The 17,254-nt window shown below is 45.3% G+C and overlaps 1 protein-coding gene across 3 annotated transcripts in view; it reads left to right on the plus strand.

Annotated features, from left to right (window-relative positions):
- AMPD3 (adenosine monophosphate deaminase 3) overlaps positions 1-16,521 on the plus strand; it is a 71,264-nt gene extending 54,743 nt beyond the window's left edge. For all 3 annotated transcript variants that reach the window (XM_074274319.1, XM_074274318.1, XM_074274317.1), the window contains exons 6-15: positions 256-385; positions 4,323-4,517; positions 4,764-4,895; positions 6,296-6,459; positions 7,915-8,041; positions 9,284-9,447; positions 11,130-11,250; positions 12,230-12,403; positions 13,580-13,690; positions 14,885-16,521. In XM_074274319.1, the coding sequence (XP_074130420.1) occupies positions 256-385; positions 4,323-4,517; positions 4,764-4,895; positions 6,296-6,459; positions 7,915-8,041; positions 9,284-9,447; positions 11,130-11,250; positions 12,230-12,403; positions 13,580-13,690; positions 14,885-15,061 (1,495 nt within the window). In that variant the 3' untranslated portion in view covers positions 15,062-16,521. The remainder of the gene's footprint in view (positions 1-255; positions 386-4,322; positions 4,518-4,763; positions 4,896-6,295; positions 6,460-7,914; positions 8,042-9,283; positions 9,448-11,129; positions 11,251-12,229; positions 12,404-13,579; positions 13,691-14,884) is intronic.
- The last annotated feature ends 733 nt before the right edge of the window (positions 16,522-17,254 follow it).

The raw sequence follows: 17,254 nt of genomic DNA on the forward strand, positions 1-17,254 counted from the left end.
CAGGTCTTCCTGATTCCAGATGTGGTTCTCATCCACTGCGTGACTTAGATGCTTTCCTGAGGCATCTAAGAGAAAGTACTGAACTTTCTATAATTGCTTTTGGATGATGGGCTTTGTGTTTCATGAAAATTGTTTGTTATTAACATGCTTCCTTGTCTGTGAAATAAGGGGATTGCACCTTCCAGTTCTGAATCTGTGATCCTAGAATCATTGTCATCATCATCATCATCATCATCACTTATTATTATTCTACAGGAAAACATATTGTCACCGACGACTTAACTTTTTAGAATCCAAATTCAGCCTCCATGAGATGTTGAATGAAATGTCTGAGTTCAAAGAACTTAAGAGTAACCCTCACCGAGACTTCTATAATGTGAGAAAGGTGAGTCTTGGGCTGAGGGTGGACAGATGGGTGAAGGATGATGGGGTCACTTCTGGCTTTCCCAAGGCTTGTGTGTTATTGGGGCTTGTGTCCACAGCTTACCTCATCCTCATTTGCAGCATCAGTTCTGCAATGAGTCTGTGGCTTTCAAAGTATGAGGCCATTCACTATGATGTTGGGTAGAGAAAGTTCTTGTGTATCAGAAGGGAAAAGAGGAAGTAGAGAAAAGAGCCCCCCCCCACCCTGTGAACCAGGAAATGGGCATCTACTAATTAGGGTGGTTATGACATGCCCTTGCTACTTGTCTTCCTCATATTCTTCTTAGTGGATAGTGATTCCTTATTAGAAATGAGGCCAGATTATTTTAAAGATAAAGGTGGTATTTTCTAAATATAATAATTATATATATATATACATATTACATATATGTATATATATATATATATAGAGAGAGAGACAGAGAGAGAGAGAGAGAGAGAGAGAGAGAGAGAGAGAGAGAGAGAGAGAGTGAGTGTGAGTGTATGTGTGTGTGTGTGTGTATGTGTGTGTGTGTGTATGTGTGTGTGTGTGATAAATGCATTTTAAGGCAGAATGTGAAGATCTAGTAAGAAAGATGTAAAGTTCTCTGGGAGTCCCGAGAAAGGAGAGATCACTTTCTGCTAAGGGCTTGGAGAGGACTTAATGGAGGAGATGGTATTGGAAGTGGGCATTGAAGGGATGGATAGAGAATTGGACAGATGGAGCTCAGCCAGACTCTGGGAAAACATGCGTTATTTTCTCAGGAGGTGACTAGCTTCAATTTGGCTGAAACATAAGATATGTCAAGTATAGTAATAGGAGATGATTAGAAAAGGAAATTAGGAGGAAATCATAGTGAACCTTGAATGCCAGAAGAGTTTAGACTTTATTCAGTAGGGAATAAGACTCATTGACAGTTTTAAAACCAGAAAATGACATGATTAGAACTGTGTTCCAAGAAACTATTTGACTGTTGGTAAATCCCTTTCCCTTTCTAGGTCTTAGTTTCTCCATTTACAATGTGAGAGTTGAGGTAGATGATCATAGATGAAAAGATGGAAGGGACATCTTATTTTAGAGAAGGTGAAACTGAGGTCCTTCACTGGAAGTTAAGTGTCAAACCCATGATAAGTGGAATAGGGAGTCTTTACCCATAGAGGAAGGTGGTTGAGGGTAGCCCTTCTTCCGTCACTGGGTCATTCAGAGATAAATGGAAGTCAGATTGAGCTCAGGTCCCCTGACTTTAGTCATTTCTTAGTGTACTAGGAATGACATTAACATGTGGTGATCTCTCTGGCTACAATTTGCAAACAAATTGCCAAATCTGAACCAGTGGAGAGAGTTTGCATACCGCGAACTCCTCACACTCCTGAAATCATAGATCTAGATCAGGATGGGGAAAAAGACTAAGACTTATATGGCAGAATTATAAGGATGAATTGGAAAGGAAAGACACTGGAGGCAGGGAAACTATCTGGGATATATCATACTAGTTTGGCAAGGAATCATGTGTATCTTAACCAAGTGGGGGGAGAGGAAGTGAATGGGAAGAGATGGATGAGAGAGAGGTTTCAGAGTTAGAACTGTCAAGACTTAAGTCTTGGGGGGGCCATAAAAGCTATCTTCAGGAACTTGAAGGGCTGCCACGTGGAGAAGGAATTAAGACTTGTTCTCTTTGGCACCAGAGGTCAGAACCAAGAACAGAGGTTGATGTTACAGAGTCAGATTTGGGTCTGATATCAAGAAAACAGCCTAACGATTAGAGCTCCCCAGAACTATAACGGGCTCCTTGGAGAGTGGCCAGTCCCCTCTCCTTGGAGGCTAGACTTGGTGGTTATGTTTATAGTAGACATTTACAGTGGACACTTCTTTCATAGATGGTGACTCATGGTCATGAGATCATAGAGTGAGAGCCGGGGAGGGATCTTGCCCTGAATTCAAATCCAAGGTCTCCCACTATCTATGTGACAAGTCCCTTAAGTCTTTGGGACTTTGTTTCCTCAATTGTAAAATGAAGACATTGGACTAGATGGCCTCTAAAGGTCCTCTCAGGATTTTATCTCTATGATCTTATGTGCCGTATTCCTCACCCTACATGACTTTCTAACATAACAGAAAAGGCATTTGGGTTTATCTCACACACACACACACACACACACACACACATACACGCACGTCCCTTCTGTAAGGGAAGAAGGCTACATGGGAAATTGTATGTCTTCGTACTTTTGCTTTTACCAGCTCTTCTCCTTGATGGAAGAACATGGCGAAGCCCATGTTGAGAAGGCATAGATTGGTTATGATCTGCAATGGTGAAAGGAATACCCTCCTCTTCAAAAAGATCACAGATAGATTGGAGATGATTCATTCTACCCCACCATCCAGTTACTGAGCCACCATCATCCAAATGAAAGTCATTTTTAAATGTCATAGCTGCCAAAAAAGATCCACCTTAAGCCTTTAAAAAGGATAAGCTTGTGGACTTTAATTTTTTTAAGTGAAAATCAAATAAGATAGAGAAATATTATGTACCAAACTACATAGTAATTTTTCATCCAGAATATTTTAAATAGCATCAAGTACTTTTCTCCTCCAGAGACAATAAATGAATAGTGAGGCTTATAGTGATCTAGTTTAGAGATACATGGGGGTAACCTTTGATTTCATGGACCGGCAGACCTTCTGGGTGCCTCTCTCCTCCCATGGTGCCTTAATAAGGAGAAAGGGAATAAGCTTTATATATAGCACTTATAGGCCAGTAAAATGGGGATGATGATAACATCTACTTTACAAGGTTGTATGAGGATCAAATGAAATAGTATTTGCAAAGCACTTTATCAATTGTAAGTGATACATTAATGTTAGGAATTATTATTTTTGTTCAAATCCTAGCCCTGCTGGTTGCTACCCATAGGATCCTTAGTAAATCACTTTAATGTTGAGTTTTTTCCTCTGTATAATAGGAGAATAGGATAGGGATCATAGAACCCTAGGTCTAGAGCTAGGAAGGCTTTGAAAAGCCTTTGAACCTCACCCTCTCATTTTACAGATGATGAAACTTGAGATTCAGCAGATGAAGCAATCTGCCTGAGATCACACAGGGAGCAAACATCAAAATTGGAATTTGAACTCAGGTCCTCAATGTTCTCTGAGATTCCTTCCACCTCTGAGTCTCTGACTCTTTATGTTTTACTAATTGAATTGGTCTTCTGCTCGCCACAGTCACTAATCACCAGGTAGAAATTGTATGTTTGTGTCTTTCATTCTACCTTGTTTGATCTCCCTGGAGGCTGACTGTGTGGGCTAAGAATTCCTACCCGAGGGATGGTGGCTTATTGTAGAAGCCAAACAAACAGGGTGACCATGAATTAAAAACTGTTTGCTCATTTGAGAAGAGGGATCATGGTGTATTGGAACGAGCCCTGAATTTGGAGCCAGGAGACTTAGCTCTGATCATGGATTGGATAAACTGCTTTACCTCCGCCTCTCATCCTCTGGGAAATAAGGTCCAAGGGCTAAATGATGTTAAAACCTTTGATTCTGAGATAATCTGTGGATATCTGTGAGATATCTGTGGATAATTGGTAAAAGGGAATGCCTAAAAGTCCGACACTATAATTTGACATTTGTTGTGTGAAGAAAGAAGATAAGATGGCATCAGATAGAATAGGAAAGGGAAGAAAGAAGAAGAAAGGAGATGAAAAGGAAAAGAAAGGAAGGGTTGGGGAAAATGACATGCACACAAATTGTTATGATAATTAGTCTATGTAGGGTACAACGTGCTCTGGAAGTTTGTCCAAAGGAACAAGATGATTCCTTCTGTCTCAATGATCTTGAGTAGTCGGCGTACAAGGTACTGGGGTTACTCCTCTGTCTCCTGCTAACCTGACGGGTGGGGGGTGTTGGGCTGTGCCTTCAGGTGGATACTCACATCCATGCGGCGGCCTGTATGAACCAGAAACATCTGCTACGCTTTATCAAGCACACGTACCAGACAGAGCCTGACAGGATTGTCACCGAGAAGAGAGGCAGGAAGATCACGCTCAGACAGGTGTTTGATGATCTTCACATGGACCCCTACGACCTCACTGTGGACTCCTTGGATGTCCATGCGGTAAGCTGATTCACCTGGGTACTGCCAGCAGGAGTGTGGAAATTACAGAGAGATCCCCATTGGCTCAACATGATAATAATTCACTATCTCAGATGACTTGTGATCCCCACAGTTGGCCCCATTGGAGCGATAAGGAGGGATTTCTTGATTTTATTTTTTAAGGGTATCTCATGTCCCTCTCCTCACCCTCAATCTGAGGTTTTTAGGGCAGCCAGAATGTGTACTCATTGGGGCTCTTCTTTCCAGGGCCGGCAGACCTTCCATAGGTTTGACAAATTCAACTCCAAGTATAATCCAGTGGGAGCCAGTGAGCTTCGGGACTTGTACTTGAAAACGGAAAACTACTTAGGTGGAGAATACTTTGCTCGGATGGTCAAGGTCAGTAACTTCCCAGTTCCATTACCACCTGCCCTTCCCTCTCATGCTGGATGCCAACTAGAGTGGGAGAGGATTGGGATCTGAAAGATGGGCCAGCCTCAAACCAGCTAGACCTCTCTCTTCTATTCCCTCGTCTCCCTAGCTAGAAGATGGGTGGATTTCAGCTGCCAAATTCCTTACTCACCAATGTGGTTCCATTTGTGATCTCTGTTCTGTTTACCCATCAATCTCATTCATGCACATATCAAGACATCACCCTTTGATGTCTTTGGTCCTCTTCAAAAATGAAGGACGAGTAATATTCTGTTTATCAGTCAAATAAAGAAAAGAGTGAGGCTAGATTATCGCCAATCAGAAATCATGGAAATTCAGAGCAGGGTTTGAGTCCAGAGATGCCCAGCCTCAGAGATAAGTGAGACCTTCAGACTCATCTGGTCCTACCTCCTCATAGGAGCATAGGATTTAGAGCTCGAAGCAATCCTGGAGGCTACCAAGTTCACACCCCTCATTTTACAGTGAAGTAAACTGAGGCTTAGAGAGAGGAATTGGTTTGTCCGGTATCACACAAGTCTAGTACAAGAATCCAGCAGACACAGAAGCAGATCACAGGTTAGGTGACTCCCAGTTTAGGTCTCTTTTCCCTTCAGAACCATTCTAGATGCAGTTGGTAGTTGGGCCTGCTCCCAAGGGGTTGCTGTGCCCTGTCCCAAAGCTGTGATTGTGCCCTTCCTCAGGGCTCTCAGGGATGTTTCTGATGGACCTTTAGTCCAAGGGCAGTACTTCTGAGAAGAGGACAAATGAACTAAGTGATATACAGCATAAGGTACTTAGGTTTGCTCTAACAAAGAACTTCCCAATATCAAAATAAATGGCTAAGGGAGCTTTGGGATCTCCATACTAAATGATTTTTTGGCATTGGAAAGGTATTTAACCTATTCTAAATCTAAGCTTAGAAAGAGAGTTTAATTTAGATAGGTTAGATAGGTGGTGCAGGGGATAGAGCACCAGACTCAGAGTCAGGAGGACTCATCTTCTAGGAGTTCAAATCTGGCTTCAGATACTTACTAGTTGTGTGACCTTGAGCAAGTCACTTAACTCTAAGTTTGCCTCAGTTCCTCATCTGTAAAATGAGCTGGAGAAGGAAATGGCAAATCACTCCAATATCTTTGCCAAGAAAACCCCAAATGGGATCACAGAGATTCAGACACAACTGGAATAAACAACCACAAAAATCCCCTAAAATGATTGGGTGGTAGGGGGCTGGATAAGACCTCTTCAGGTTCCTCTTAGGCAGGGATTCTGTGACATAAATACTATAGTCCATCCACCTCACCCCCTCTAGATGTTGCTCAGAGCTAAGAATGATCTTGAAATGACCTGGAAACTCTTTTTGGCCACAGGAAGTGGCTCGGGAACTGGAAGAGAGCAAATACCAGTACACAGAACCCCGCCTCTCCATCTATGGGCGCTCCCCCCGGGAATGGCTCAACCTGGCCAGGTGGTTCATTAATCACAAAGTCTACTCCCCAAATATGCGTTGGATCATCCAGGTCCCCAGAATCTAGTAAGTGAGGGCCCTGCTCACTGGGCTTCCCCATGTCTCACCCCCAGCATTCCACTCTTCCAGCTGCGACTGCTCCTGCCTTCCTTCTACGCTCTCCTCTTACTACCACCATAAGGTTCTACTACTCCAGCTGGTACCATGTTCTTCCCTCTTCATGCCCAAAGCTTTGGTCGTGTGCTCCATTTTCTAGCTCTGGCCTTAAAGCTTCTTCCCTGAAGTTGGTGTTAGAATGTTCCCTAATTTGTAAAGTACTGGTTGTGAAACCAAAGCAAATGGGTTAAATCCTTTGGAAAAACAAACAAACAAAAAACAAAAAACAACCTTTTATTACCCTTATGACATTGGACAACTCACTTAACTTTCCTGGGCCTCAGTTTCCTCCTCTGTAAAATGAATGAGTTGGACTAGATGACCTGAAATATCTCTTCCAACTCTAGATTAGCGATTAGATGCTCTATAATCGCTCTAGGGACTTTTTTAGATTTTTTAGTTCACTTACCTGATGGCTCCCAGGTGATGCTCTAGGCCTTTCTCCTCCACATGAGAGTTTGTGTAGAGAAAGATATCTCATAGGTGGGGACAGTGGCCTTTTCTTAAGGGATGCTTCCCTCAAAGATCCTGTGAGAGGAGTCCTGTATTGTGGTCCTGGTTACCAAACATCAAAGACTAGATTGAGGCTCCCAGGATAAATCAGTGGTTTGGGGGCAGAGGAATTTACAATGACCAGAGCTGGAGAAGACCTTGGGAAGTCAAGCTGCTGGATTGGGGGAGAATTAAGGTCAATTAAGGGTGGGGAAAAGAAGTAGAGATCAGAAGAGCCAGGTGGGCCCAGACAGAGACGAGAAGAGGGCAGAGGATGATGGGGAAGTTTAAGCAGGTAGAGGTCACATGAGGTGAGCAGAGTGAATGGCAGTTAGAGGCCAGAAGTACTTTCCAAGTTAACAAGTTAGGAGGAGAAATCTTAGGGCCGGCAGAGATGAGGCCATCGGGATTCCCAGGAAGGTCTCCATACATAGGGAAGAATTTTTCTTTAATAGATTTCTTCAATCAGTAAATCAGCAAACATTTTTAGGCACTTCCTACATCCCAGTCCCTGTCCTAGGTGCTGGAGAAACATTGACATTAAGTGGAAAGTTGTAGAGTGAGATTCTGAAGATGGGAAGCCCTTCCTCGACATCCCAGATGGTCAGAAGTAAGAGGGGCTGCTGCAAGCACTAGTGACTTCCTTTCACTGGTGATCTTCAGGCAGAAGCTGGGAGATAAGCGCTTGCCAGGGAATATTCTAGAGGAGATTTTTGCTCTTGGGGTGATGAGCCTTGAGGTTGCTCCCACCCCACATACAGAGATGTGCCCTGCCGGGCAGGGGGCTGATTGGTTACTCAGGCATTTGCCTCTGCCCTGGGCAAAGGGTAGTGGGTCTCGGAGTCCAGAACCATGTTTTTTCCTATCCTCCAGTGACATATTTAGATCCAAAAAGCTGCTTCCGAGTTTTGGGAAAATGCTGGAGAACATCTTCTTGCCTCTTTTCGAAGCCACGATCAACCCCAGGGATCACAAGGAACTTCACCTCTTCCTCAAATACGTAAGTCAGGGCATTCTGCTGTAGGTCTCTGTGTCTGGAAGAGTCAGGGACCGTGAGGTCATTCTGCCTGCCTCCCTCCCTCCTGGGTGCTCTCCTTCTTGGCCACATTTGTTTCCTGAACCAAGGAATAAAGCTCGTGGCTATCGCACACCCCAGTGTCCTCTCCCCCCAAGCTTACTATCTCTCCCAGCATTCTGGGTGGTCCATACCCCAGAGGTGAAGGGCCCACATTCTTCTAAAAAACCCCACCTTCATTCTGCCCCCTTAGCTGGCTGGAGATGAAAAACTGGCCAGTGCTGTGGTTGTCCTCTAGTGGGCACATTAGGGAAATACATGTGTTTACGGGCTTCCATTTATTGTACAGACCCTCCTATGTGGCTGCTGAGCCAAAGGAGGGGGTGGGATGTGGGAAAATGAAACTGTGGTCTAGAGGGTCACCGGTGCACAGGAGTCTATCTGCTTAGACTTCCTTCCTGGAAAAAAAAACAAAAAAACCCCAACAACAACAACTCAGGATTTCTTTTCTTAAAAATAGAAAATGCCAATTCAATGACTTTAAGCACCAGCAACAAAGGTGATTTTCACTAAATATGGCTGCTACAAAATATAATAAAAAAACCAAAACAGGTTATGGCTGACATCTTGAGTTTGGGAGTAGGACACAGAGAAAGAAATGAAGATTAGGAAGATGTGGGAGGTGGGGGAGGGAGGAAACAAAAGGAAGAGAGGGAGGCAGAGATAAGAGAGACAGAAATGACAAAGAGACAAGAGAAACAGAAACAGAAAAAGAGAGTTGGATAGAAGTGAGAGATAGAGACAGATAGAAACAGACAAAAGAGACAGAAATAGCCAGAGATAGAGACAGAGAGACAGAAACAGCCAAAGCCAGAGAAAAAGAGAGACAGACACAGAGACAGAGACAGAGATAGCCAGAAACAGAGATAAGAGAGATGGTAAGATAGACAGAAATGAGAGATTGACAGAAATATACTATGGAGACAGAGATAGCCAGAGACAGAAAGACAGACAGAAATGAGAGAGAGACAGAGAGAGAGATGAAGGGGTTTGCCTTTACTGCCCCCGCCAACAAAGATGGCTCCCAGTTCTGCAACTTGGCTGGCTTTTGGGGGCTTTTCCTGGGGTTTAAGAGTAACCCTTTAGCAGGAATTACTGGCTGGGAAGTCCAAACTCTGCAGCAGTGCTGGCTGTGTGGTGTTCAGGATTTATTCTTTCCCCCACTAGGTGACAGGATTTGACAGTGTGGATGATGAGTCCAAGCACAGTGACCACATGTTCTCGGACAAGAGCCCTAACCCAGACATCTGGACCAGTGAGCAGAACCCACCCTACAGCTATTATCTGTACTACATGTACGCCAACATCATGGTGCTCAACAACCTCCGCAAGTAGGTGCTCGGGCATTAACCCTTGACCTAACCCCAGCAGGGCTAGCCAAATGTCACCCTTGGTTATTGGGCTGGAACTAGAAGGGACCTTAGGACCCATTCCAACTTCCTCATTTTACAGATGAGGAAACTGAGGCTCGAGGAGTGGAATGACTTACTCAAATTCACATAACCTGTAAGTGAGAGAAGTGGGACTTTGACCCAAGCCTTTTAACTCCAAATCTCTAACTAACCTTGTTCTTTCCCTTCTCAGTCCTCCATTTTCCTCCAAAAATCAACCAGCTTATTAAACAACACATTAAAATGCCTACTGTGCACTGGTACTAGGCTAAATGCTGGGGGTACAAGGACAAAAATGGCTCATGTTTGTGAACAGTCCTTGCCCATAAGGAGTACATATTCCATGGTCCCCTATTCACAGAGTTAATGTGGCTAACCTTAACACTCTTCTCCCAAGTCTAGATTCTAGTTTGACTCTTTCCACCTGCTTGCCCTCAATGACCCTTGCCTGCTACCAAACACTTAGAACTCTGCCTTCTGTTATTCCCAGCTTCTAACTGCTAACCTTGCTCTCCCCTTGCTTCTGAGCTGAACCTTTAACTACGGCAATTAAGAAATCCTTGGTGATTTAGGGCAGTTTCAGTTGAATGATGAGGTTGAGGAAAGAATAGGAAGTGCAGTTTAGCCATGAAAAAAAGGAGAGACTGAAGATATCGGCTAGCAGGGGTGAGGAAGGATGGGTAAATTTCCATTTTTTTTCTCTCTTCCTTCATCATACCTGGGCAAAAATGGCTGTCCTCTCCTTTTTTTCCCTTTTTTTGTCTCTTCTCAATACTTGGCTCCCCTGAAGTCAGTGGTCGGTCCCTTTTGGCTCTTAAAGGTCAGATCTCTATCCACTATACATATTTGATGAATAAAATAGCTTAAGGAGGTCTTTGAGGCCCATTTTCCATCTTTGTAGGAAATGTGCAGTCGAGTAGGCAGAGAAGACCTTGACCTAATTGGATGATGTTTGAGCTCAGTCTGAGCCCAAGGGGCCAGGCTAAGGGCAAGGGACGGTGATAGAGCCGAGTCCCTGGGACATGGCCTGAGCCAGGCTCCTGAAGGACCCGGGGCCTTGCTGGCCACCCCTCTGTGGCTGCCTGAGGGCCTTGGCGATTTTGGAGAGGGCATGTCGGCAATCTACAGGGTTTGAGATTGGGGCGGGAGGAGAGGAGTCTTGCGTGGAGATGAGAAGATCTAGGATGAGCTGGTGCAGAGAGGCAAAAATGGCAAAGAGTGTGGCTTGGTGATAGATCTTAGAGACATTAGTCTTCAAGTCAATGGACAGGGCAGGAAGACAGGGCAATGAGAATTTGAGCTCTTAATATGTGCCAGGCACTGGGGAGGCAAAATAAAGATAAAAATAGTAGCCGTTCCCCTTCAGGAGCTCATATTCTGTCAGAAGAAACGAGTACTCTTCTGGATCACTCAACAGGAGCTTTGTGTCTCATTATGAGTGGACTAGGTACCCTCTGATGTCCCTCCCACCCCCTAGACTTGGTGACCGGTCCCCTTTCTCCTCTTTTCCTTAAGGTGGGACAATTTCCCCCATAGGGAGTAACTGATGGAGCTGGAGGTCCCCCATGTCCATTTGGTCGTCGGTGGCTCCTGCTGAACTATCCCCCTCTTCTGTTCCACAGGGAGCGGGGAATGAGCACCTTCCTGTTCCGGCCTCACTGTGGGGAGGCTGGTTCCATCACACATCTCGTCTCTGCCTTCCTGACTGCTGACAATATCTCCCACGGACTGCTGCTCAAGAAGGTGGGACCCTGCGCCTGGCTGCTGCTGAGCGATCGGCGGGGAGAAAGCCAACTTTGCCTTTTCACCGCTCAGAGCCTCTTGGCCAGAGCCTTCTCATCAAGCCCTTCCATGTAACAGAAATACAGCTACACAAAGCACAGATGGGCTTGGCAATGCAGCCATCATTCCAAACCCATGGTCGGCCATCTCTCTCCTGAGGGGAAGGCGTGCGGTTTCACAGCCAGGCCTCTGAAGTGTGCTGGTGACAGTTTTCAGTCCTTGGGGTCCCAATGGGCAGTGTTCTGCTTCTGCTAACTGCTCTACATCAGTTCCTAACATTTTTCTTAGGTTTTTCTGAGTTTTTCCTATTTATCCTTTCTCATGTCTGTTTACTTTCCATGGAGGCTCAGCAGTTCAGCCGGGTCAGGGACCACGGCCACTGGTATCCAAGACCATAAAGGGGTTAAGTGGGATGATGTCTCTTGCGAGATTTTTCTCCCCGATGACTCGGCTACAATCCCTGGGATTCCAGGCTGTCCCTGCAAGATGGTCTACCAAAGGCTGCTGATTCTGGCACAGAGAACTTGTTACTGGGGCTCAGCTGCCTTCCTGGGACGTATTCAGCTTCCTCCTCTGGAGCTGGGACTGGGAAAACTCAGCCAGGCCGCGCTAGGGAGGGCTTCCTTTTATTTTGTATGGCCTTCAGACAGAGGTTAAAAGGGCTGTGCCCAGAATGAGAGCAGGGAAATCCCCAGGATCCGAGGGGTTCAAGTGGCAGGTGCTATAGCTGACCAGACGTACAGGAACGTGGAGGGTTCGGGCTGAGGGGACCCCCCAGCAGGGAGCCCCCCGTGGAGTCACATACCTGTGGCTTGGCGGGGAGCTCACACATTCTTTGGAAACAAACACTGCCCAGACACAGCAAGTGGAGGCCTCCTTTTCCTGTTATCAGGAACTGTCTTGATGGATGATGACAGATCCCTCTTCTATTTTTCCCCAGAGTCCAGTCTTGCAGTACCTCTATTACCTCGCCCAGATCCCCATCGCCATGTCTCCCCTGAGCAACAATAGCCTGTTCTTAGAATATTCCAAAAACCCACTGCGGGAGTTTCTTCACAAAGGACTCCAGGTCTCCCTCTCCACTGATGACCCCATGCAGTTCCATTATACCAAGGTGAGCACTGGGGAGGGGCTTCTCACACTGGCCAATCCCCCAGACCCAGGCCATGACCGTTGTTGCTTATCTGAATGAGTTGAGTGGCTACAGAGTCCTGGGCCTGCAGTCAGGAAGACCCAAATTCAAATACAACCTCCGATGCTTCTTATCACTTAACCTCTCTCAGGCTCAGTTCTTGAACTGTAAAATGGGCATAATGATAGTACCTACCTCCCAGGGGTATTGGAAGTATCAAATGAGGTATCTGTAAAGTGCTTGCTTAGTGTAGTGCCTGGCACATAGTAGGTGCTAAATAAATGCTTGTGGTGCCTTTTTCCTCTCCCCCCGAGAATGTCCCAGTCCCTTCCAATATTAAGACCTAGATTACGGAGAATGAATTTTACTATTCACTCACTATTCAAACATTTAAGGGCCTACTCAGGGCCAGGCCTTTGGGGACACCCACAGGAGGGCAAGTAAGAGGCAAGATGGTAGGGCTAGAACCAAGAGAGATTTTGGGGCCGAAGTTCCAAGGAAGAGGGAATATTCAGGAGGGGGTGCTCAGAGTTAGGTGCTTCAGAGAAGTCAAGGAAGATCAGGATTGAGAAAAGGCCATGGGACTTGGCAATTATGAGGCCGTTAGCATAACTGGAAGTGACAGCAAAAAGTGGATTCCAAGCCCACCTTTGGGAGCCATGTTGCTGGTTATGGCCTTTCCCTTCCACCATGTTTGTATGCTCAGCAGGGAGGAGCGTGTGGTTGTGGAGAGCGCGCCCTATGCCCATGATTATCCTCAGCTCTTCTGCAGCTTAAATAAAGCTCTAGAAAGCTGTAGCCAGGATGGCTCAGAAATGAGATTTGAACTCGCGTCTTCCTTCCCGACTCCCAGACTATCTCCGTACGCAGTATTCCATAGTTCTCCTCAGGTGGCATATTTTTGTAGGAGCCTAATAAGGGTTTGATGGATTCAATTTCAGGAAACCGTGGAATTAAGGCCTTCATGAGTCAGGAAGCTAGAAGGCTTTATTTCTGTTTTTCTTTAGCATTCTCAAGAGTCCCTACAAAGTCTCTTGCTGGGAAAGTCAGTGCTAAGGGGATGTTTACACTTTTGAGTTTTGGCTTTAGGCTTTTCCACAGGCTCCACAGCCTAACAAATGTGATTTTGGGGGTGGGGGCCGATTTGTCTTTCTGCAGGAAGCCCTCATGGAAGAATATGCAATCGCAGCCCAAGTGTGGAAACTCAGCACGTGTGACCTGTGTGAGATCGCTCGAAATAGCGTGCTCCAGAGTGGGCTGTCCCACAAGGCGAGTGGGGTCTGCTGGCTGGGAGGGGACTTGGGAGGGAAAATCACGGGAAAGTCCTTTGGAAGGCCCAGTGTGGATCCAGGCAGTGGTGGGCAGCGTGGGCTTGTCTCTATGTCCTGGAGATAGTATCTTTCGTTTGGACAGCGTGTTCAAGATTGCAAAGCACACAAAAGGTGGTGGGATGAAACCAGGTCCCAGAGGAATTTGTTAAATGTCCCTGAAGTAGATGGCTCAGGCAGGATTTAGACCCAGGTATTCCATCATTGTCACAAAGCCGGTCAGCTGCCCAGACTCACCCAGGCCTTTTTTGGCCAGCTTGGGAGGATACTGATCTCTGGGACCAACTGGTCCCTCCCTCAGAAGTAGAAGTTCTACATCATCCTCAGCAGGAGCCCTTTGCCTGTTGTAGCTCCAAGTGTCCAGACTGAGACATTTCCTTCATTCGAGGTCTTTCTGTTCCCACGGTCTCTTCAGACCAGGTTTACCTTCAATAATAAGCTTTTCAGTGCCTCCTGTGTAAAAGGCACCAGAATAAACAATAGGGGAGATAGAAAACATCAGTAAGACAGTGTCTGATCTTGAAGTCCTTCCTGTTTCATACCATCATCATCAGGTACCCTCTGGAACCTCCTCCCAAGAACTTTGCCCCTTTTAGCTTCCTTTTGTGTATTGTCCTCCAATAGACTGTAAGCTCCTTGAGGGCAGGGACTAGCTTTTTCCTGTTGGTATCCTCAGTGCTTAGCCCACTTAAGTGCTTGATGTTTATTGTATCATTTCATACTAACTTCATTTAATTTTTTATTATATTTTATTATTAATTGAATTATTTAATTTTGCAAACCTTAAAACAGGATAGAAATCCTGGTTATTGTATTATTAGTTATTAGCACAGGCTGCCTCCAGGACCTATCTAAATCCATTTTTGGCCATTCCACTCTTGAAGCCATGAATGCCTGGTACAGCAGGCTCGGCACAAAACTCCAATAAGTTTTGCTGTCAGGGTGGACGTACTAACTACTGAGTCATGTTAGGATATGCAAGAAAGTAGACTCTAAGCCACTTAGAGGAAGGATTTTTTTGGATTTTGTATCCCCAGCTCTCAGCATGTGCCTTAAAAGTAGTGGGGACAGGACATTCATTGAATTGATTTTGCAAGTAGATTAGGCTTAATCTGTATTTTTCTTTTTTCTACAGGAAAAGCAAAAATTTCTGGGGCCAAATTATTATAAAGAAGGACCTGAAGGAAACGATATTCGAAAGACAAATGTTGCCCAGATCCGGATGGCTTTTAGATATGAGACCTTATGCAACGAGCTCAGCTTTCTGTCTGATGCCATGAAATCAGAGGAGATTACAGCTTTGTTTAAGTAGGTTCAGTGCTGGGACACGCTCCCAGAGCCTGCTGGTTTTAATCCTGCCCGCTGCGGTAGATGCTGGTCGAGAGGAGCCCGCTCAGGACCAAATACAGCCTCCCTGGAAGTGAAAGCTCGGGACACTGCTCAGGGGCTTCTCACTTTGACCTCCATCCTCCCTAAACCAGCATATCTGGAGCCGAGGCATTGTGGGTACGGTGGGGCCTGGGGGCTGACTGGAGGAGCTGAGTTTTGGTTTGTATTTTTTTCTTAAGTTTTCCAGACACTTTTCAGAAGACTGCCAATACTTGCATGAAAGGAATTGTACTTTTCACTGTCAGGGGCCACACTGTATTGCCAATCAACCCTCTGGCCCTAAATGGCAGGTGGAATCAGATATATCCACTAAGTTTTCACACCAGGATGCCTGGGTTTGCTTTATTTTTTACAAGATATTTTTACTAATCATTTTTGTTCAGATTTCCATACACTATTACTATTAGCATTCACCAAATCGAACAGGAATGTGCCGTAGGGATGATCTAGTCCAACTTTCTTACAAATGAAGAAATGGAAGAACTTGTAAAAGTCATAGCATGGAGCCCAGTCCACAAACAGTCCTTGCAGGACACCGTCCTGCCTCCATGCATTCAGGGGGCTTGTTTACCGGAAGCCCCTTTTCACCAATGAGCATTGTCTTTCAGGGAGCAGGAATTTGGCTCTGGGGACCTTAAAACAGAAAACTCAGTCCTTCTTGGACAAGCAAAGGGAAATGTAAGAAGTTCCCTGGAGCTATGGGGAACCTGGGAGGTCTGCTGGGGAGAGGCCTCCTGCCTAAGGCCACTGGGTCTCTCTACAACATACTGCCTCCCTCTCCAATATCACTTTTGTATTCTCCAATTCATGTCTGAGGAAGATTCCCCCATCCCTTTTTTCCCCCTGTTTAAAGAATGAAGAAATAGGTTTAACATCATCTCCTAAATAACAGGTTTTTAGCTAGCAACTTCAGTGATCAGACAAGGAGAGACAATTAACTGGGCTGGGAAAGGATAGTGGAGTGATTCTTAGAATCAGAATTTAAACTCTTCCAATTTACTCCCTACCAACGTTTTAATGTCATGTGCACATGGTAATTAGAAAACCACTTGAGCTTGCTTAGTAAGCTCCCATGTATTTCTCTTCTGGAGAAGCTGTTACAGACTTAGTGGAATCTATGTTTGTGTGCAAAAATGGTTACTAGACTTTAGATCCTTCTCGTTACTCTCTCTGGCCACGGAAATATAGGGGCTATTGGTTTTTGCGGCAGAATAATTTCCTGAGTCTAAACTTGCCCACTTTGGCATGTAACTTTCATAGAAAAGCCCCCAATTGTACGCATTTGCACTAATGTATATAACTCCTGTATAGTCTGATTTTAGCTGTTTAGAGACACCTTGTTTAAAAGAAATGGAATTAAAGTTTAATGAGACAGTTGCTCAATCATGTGAATGTTTTCAGGCATCGACGTTGCTAGACCTTTCTTATTTTCTCTTTAAGGAAGTGTGGAGGGGCAGAAGGGAAGACCAAGGAAGCATTACCCTAAATTAATGGAGTGTAGCAAATGAATGCTCTTCCTAACCCTGACAGACAAGCTTGGAGAACATCCGTGGCAGGGTGAGAGAGCGCAGGTCCCACTGCCAGGGGCCTTCTGGTTTTTCTTCGGTAGCCAAAGACAATTACCAGTGTCTGATTTTACACCAGTCAGGAGGCTGCCCATAGAAAACCCAGAGTTCTCTTTCCTGGGAGTGGCTTCCTGCTTTGCTCCAACATGTTTGGGGCATCCTTGTCTCTCTTCTTATTCTCTTTGGAGGATCACTTTCAAAGCTCTTTGTCCCGGTACCGGTGTATTTCTGCCTGGTGATACTTACTGGTTACTGTTTTGATGGCTGCTGGGTCAGCAGCACAATATACTGCTTTTCCAAGTGTGGCCTTTTCCAAGACGGCTCTGGAAATTTATTCTCTCCCCCCCAACCTAACTAGCCTTAGTAACACACTTTCCTTTTTGCTACAATTTTATATTGCCTTATGAACACAATGCACAGCCTCCTAAGTCACCCATGCTTTCTGCCTTTTACCTTCTGCTCTTGGAGGGAGATGCAGTGGCAAGACACATCCTTCTGCACTGACCTTTTCTTTGACTTCTTGCGGTCAGAGTAAAATCCCCTTCATCTTT

Source organism: Sminthopsis crassicaudata, chromosome 6 (assembly GCF_048593235.1).
Source record: "Sminthopsis crassicaudata isolate SCR6 chromosome 6, ASM4859323v1, whole genome shotgun sequence".
Taxonomy (NCBI): Eukaryota; Metazoa; Chordata; class Mammalia; order Dasyuromorphia; family Dasyuridae; genus Sminthopsis; species Sminthopsis crassicaudata.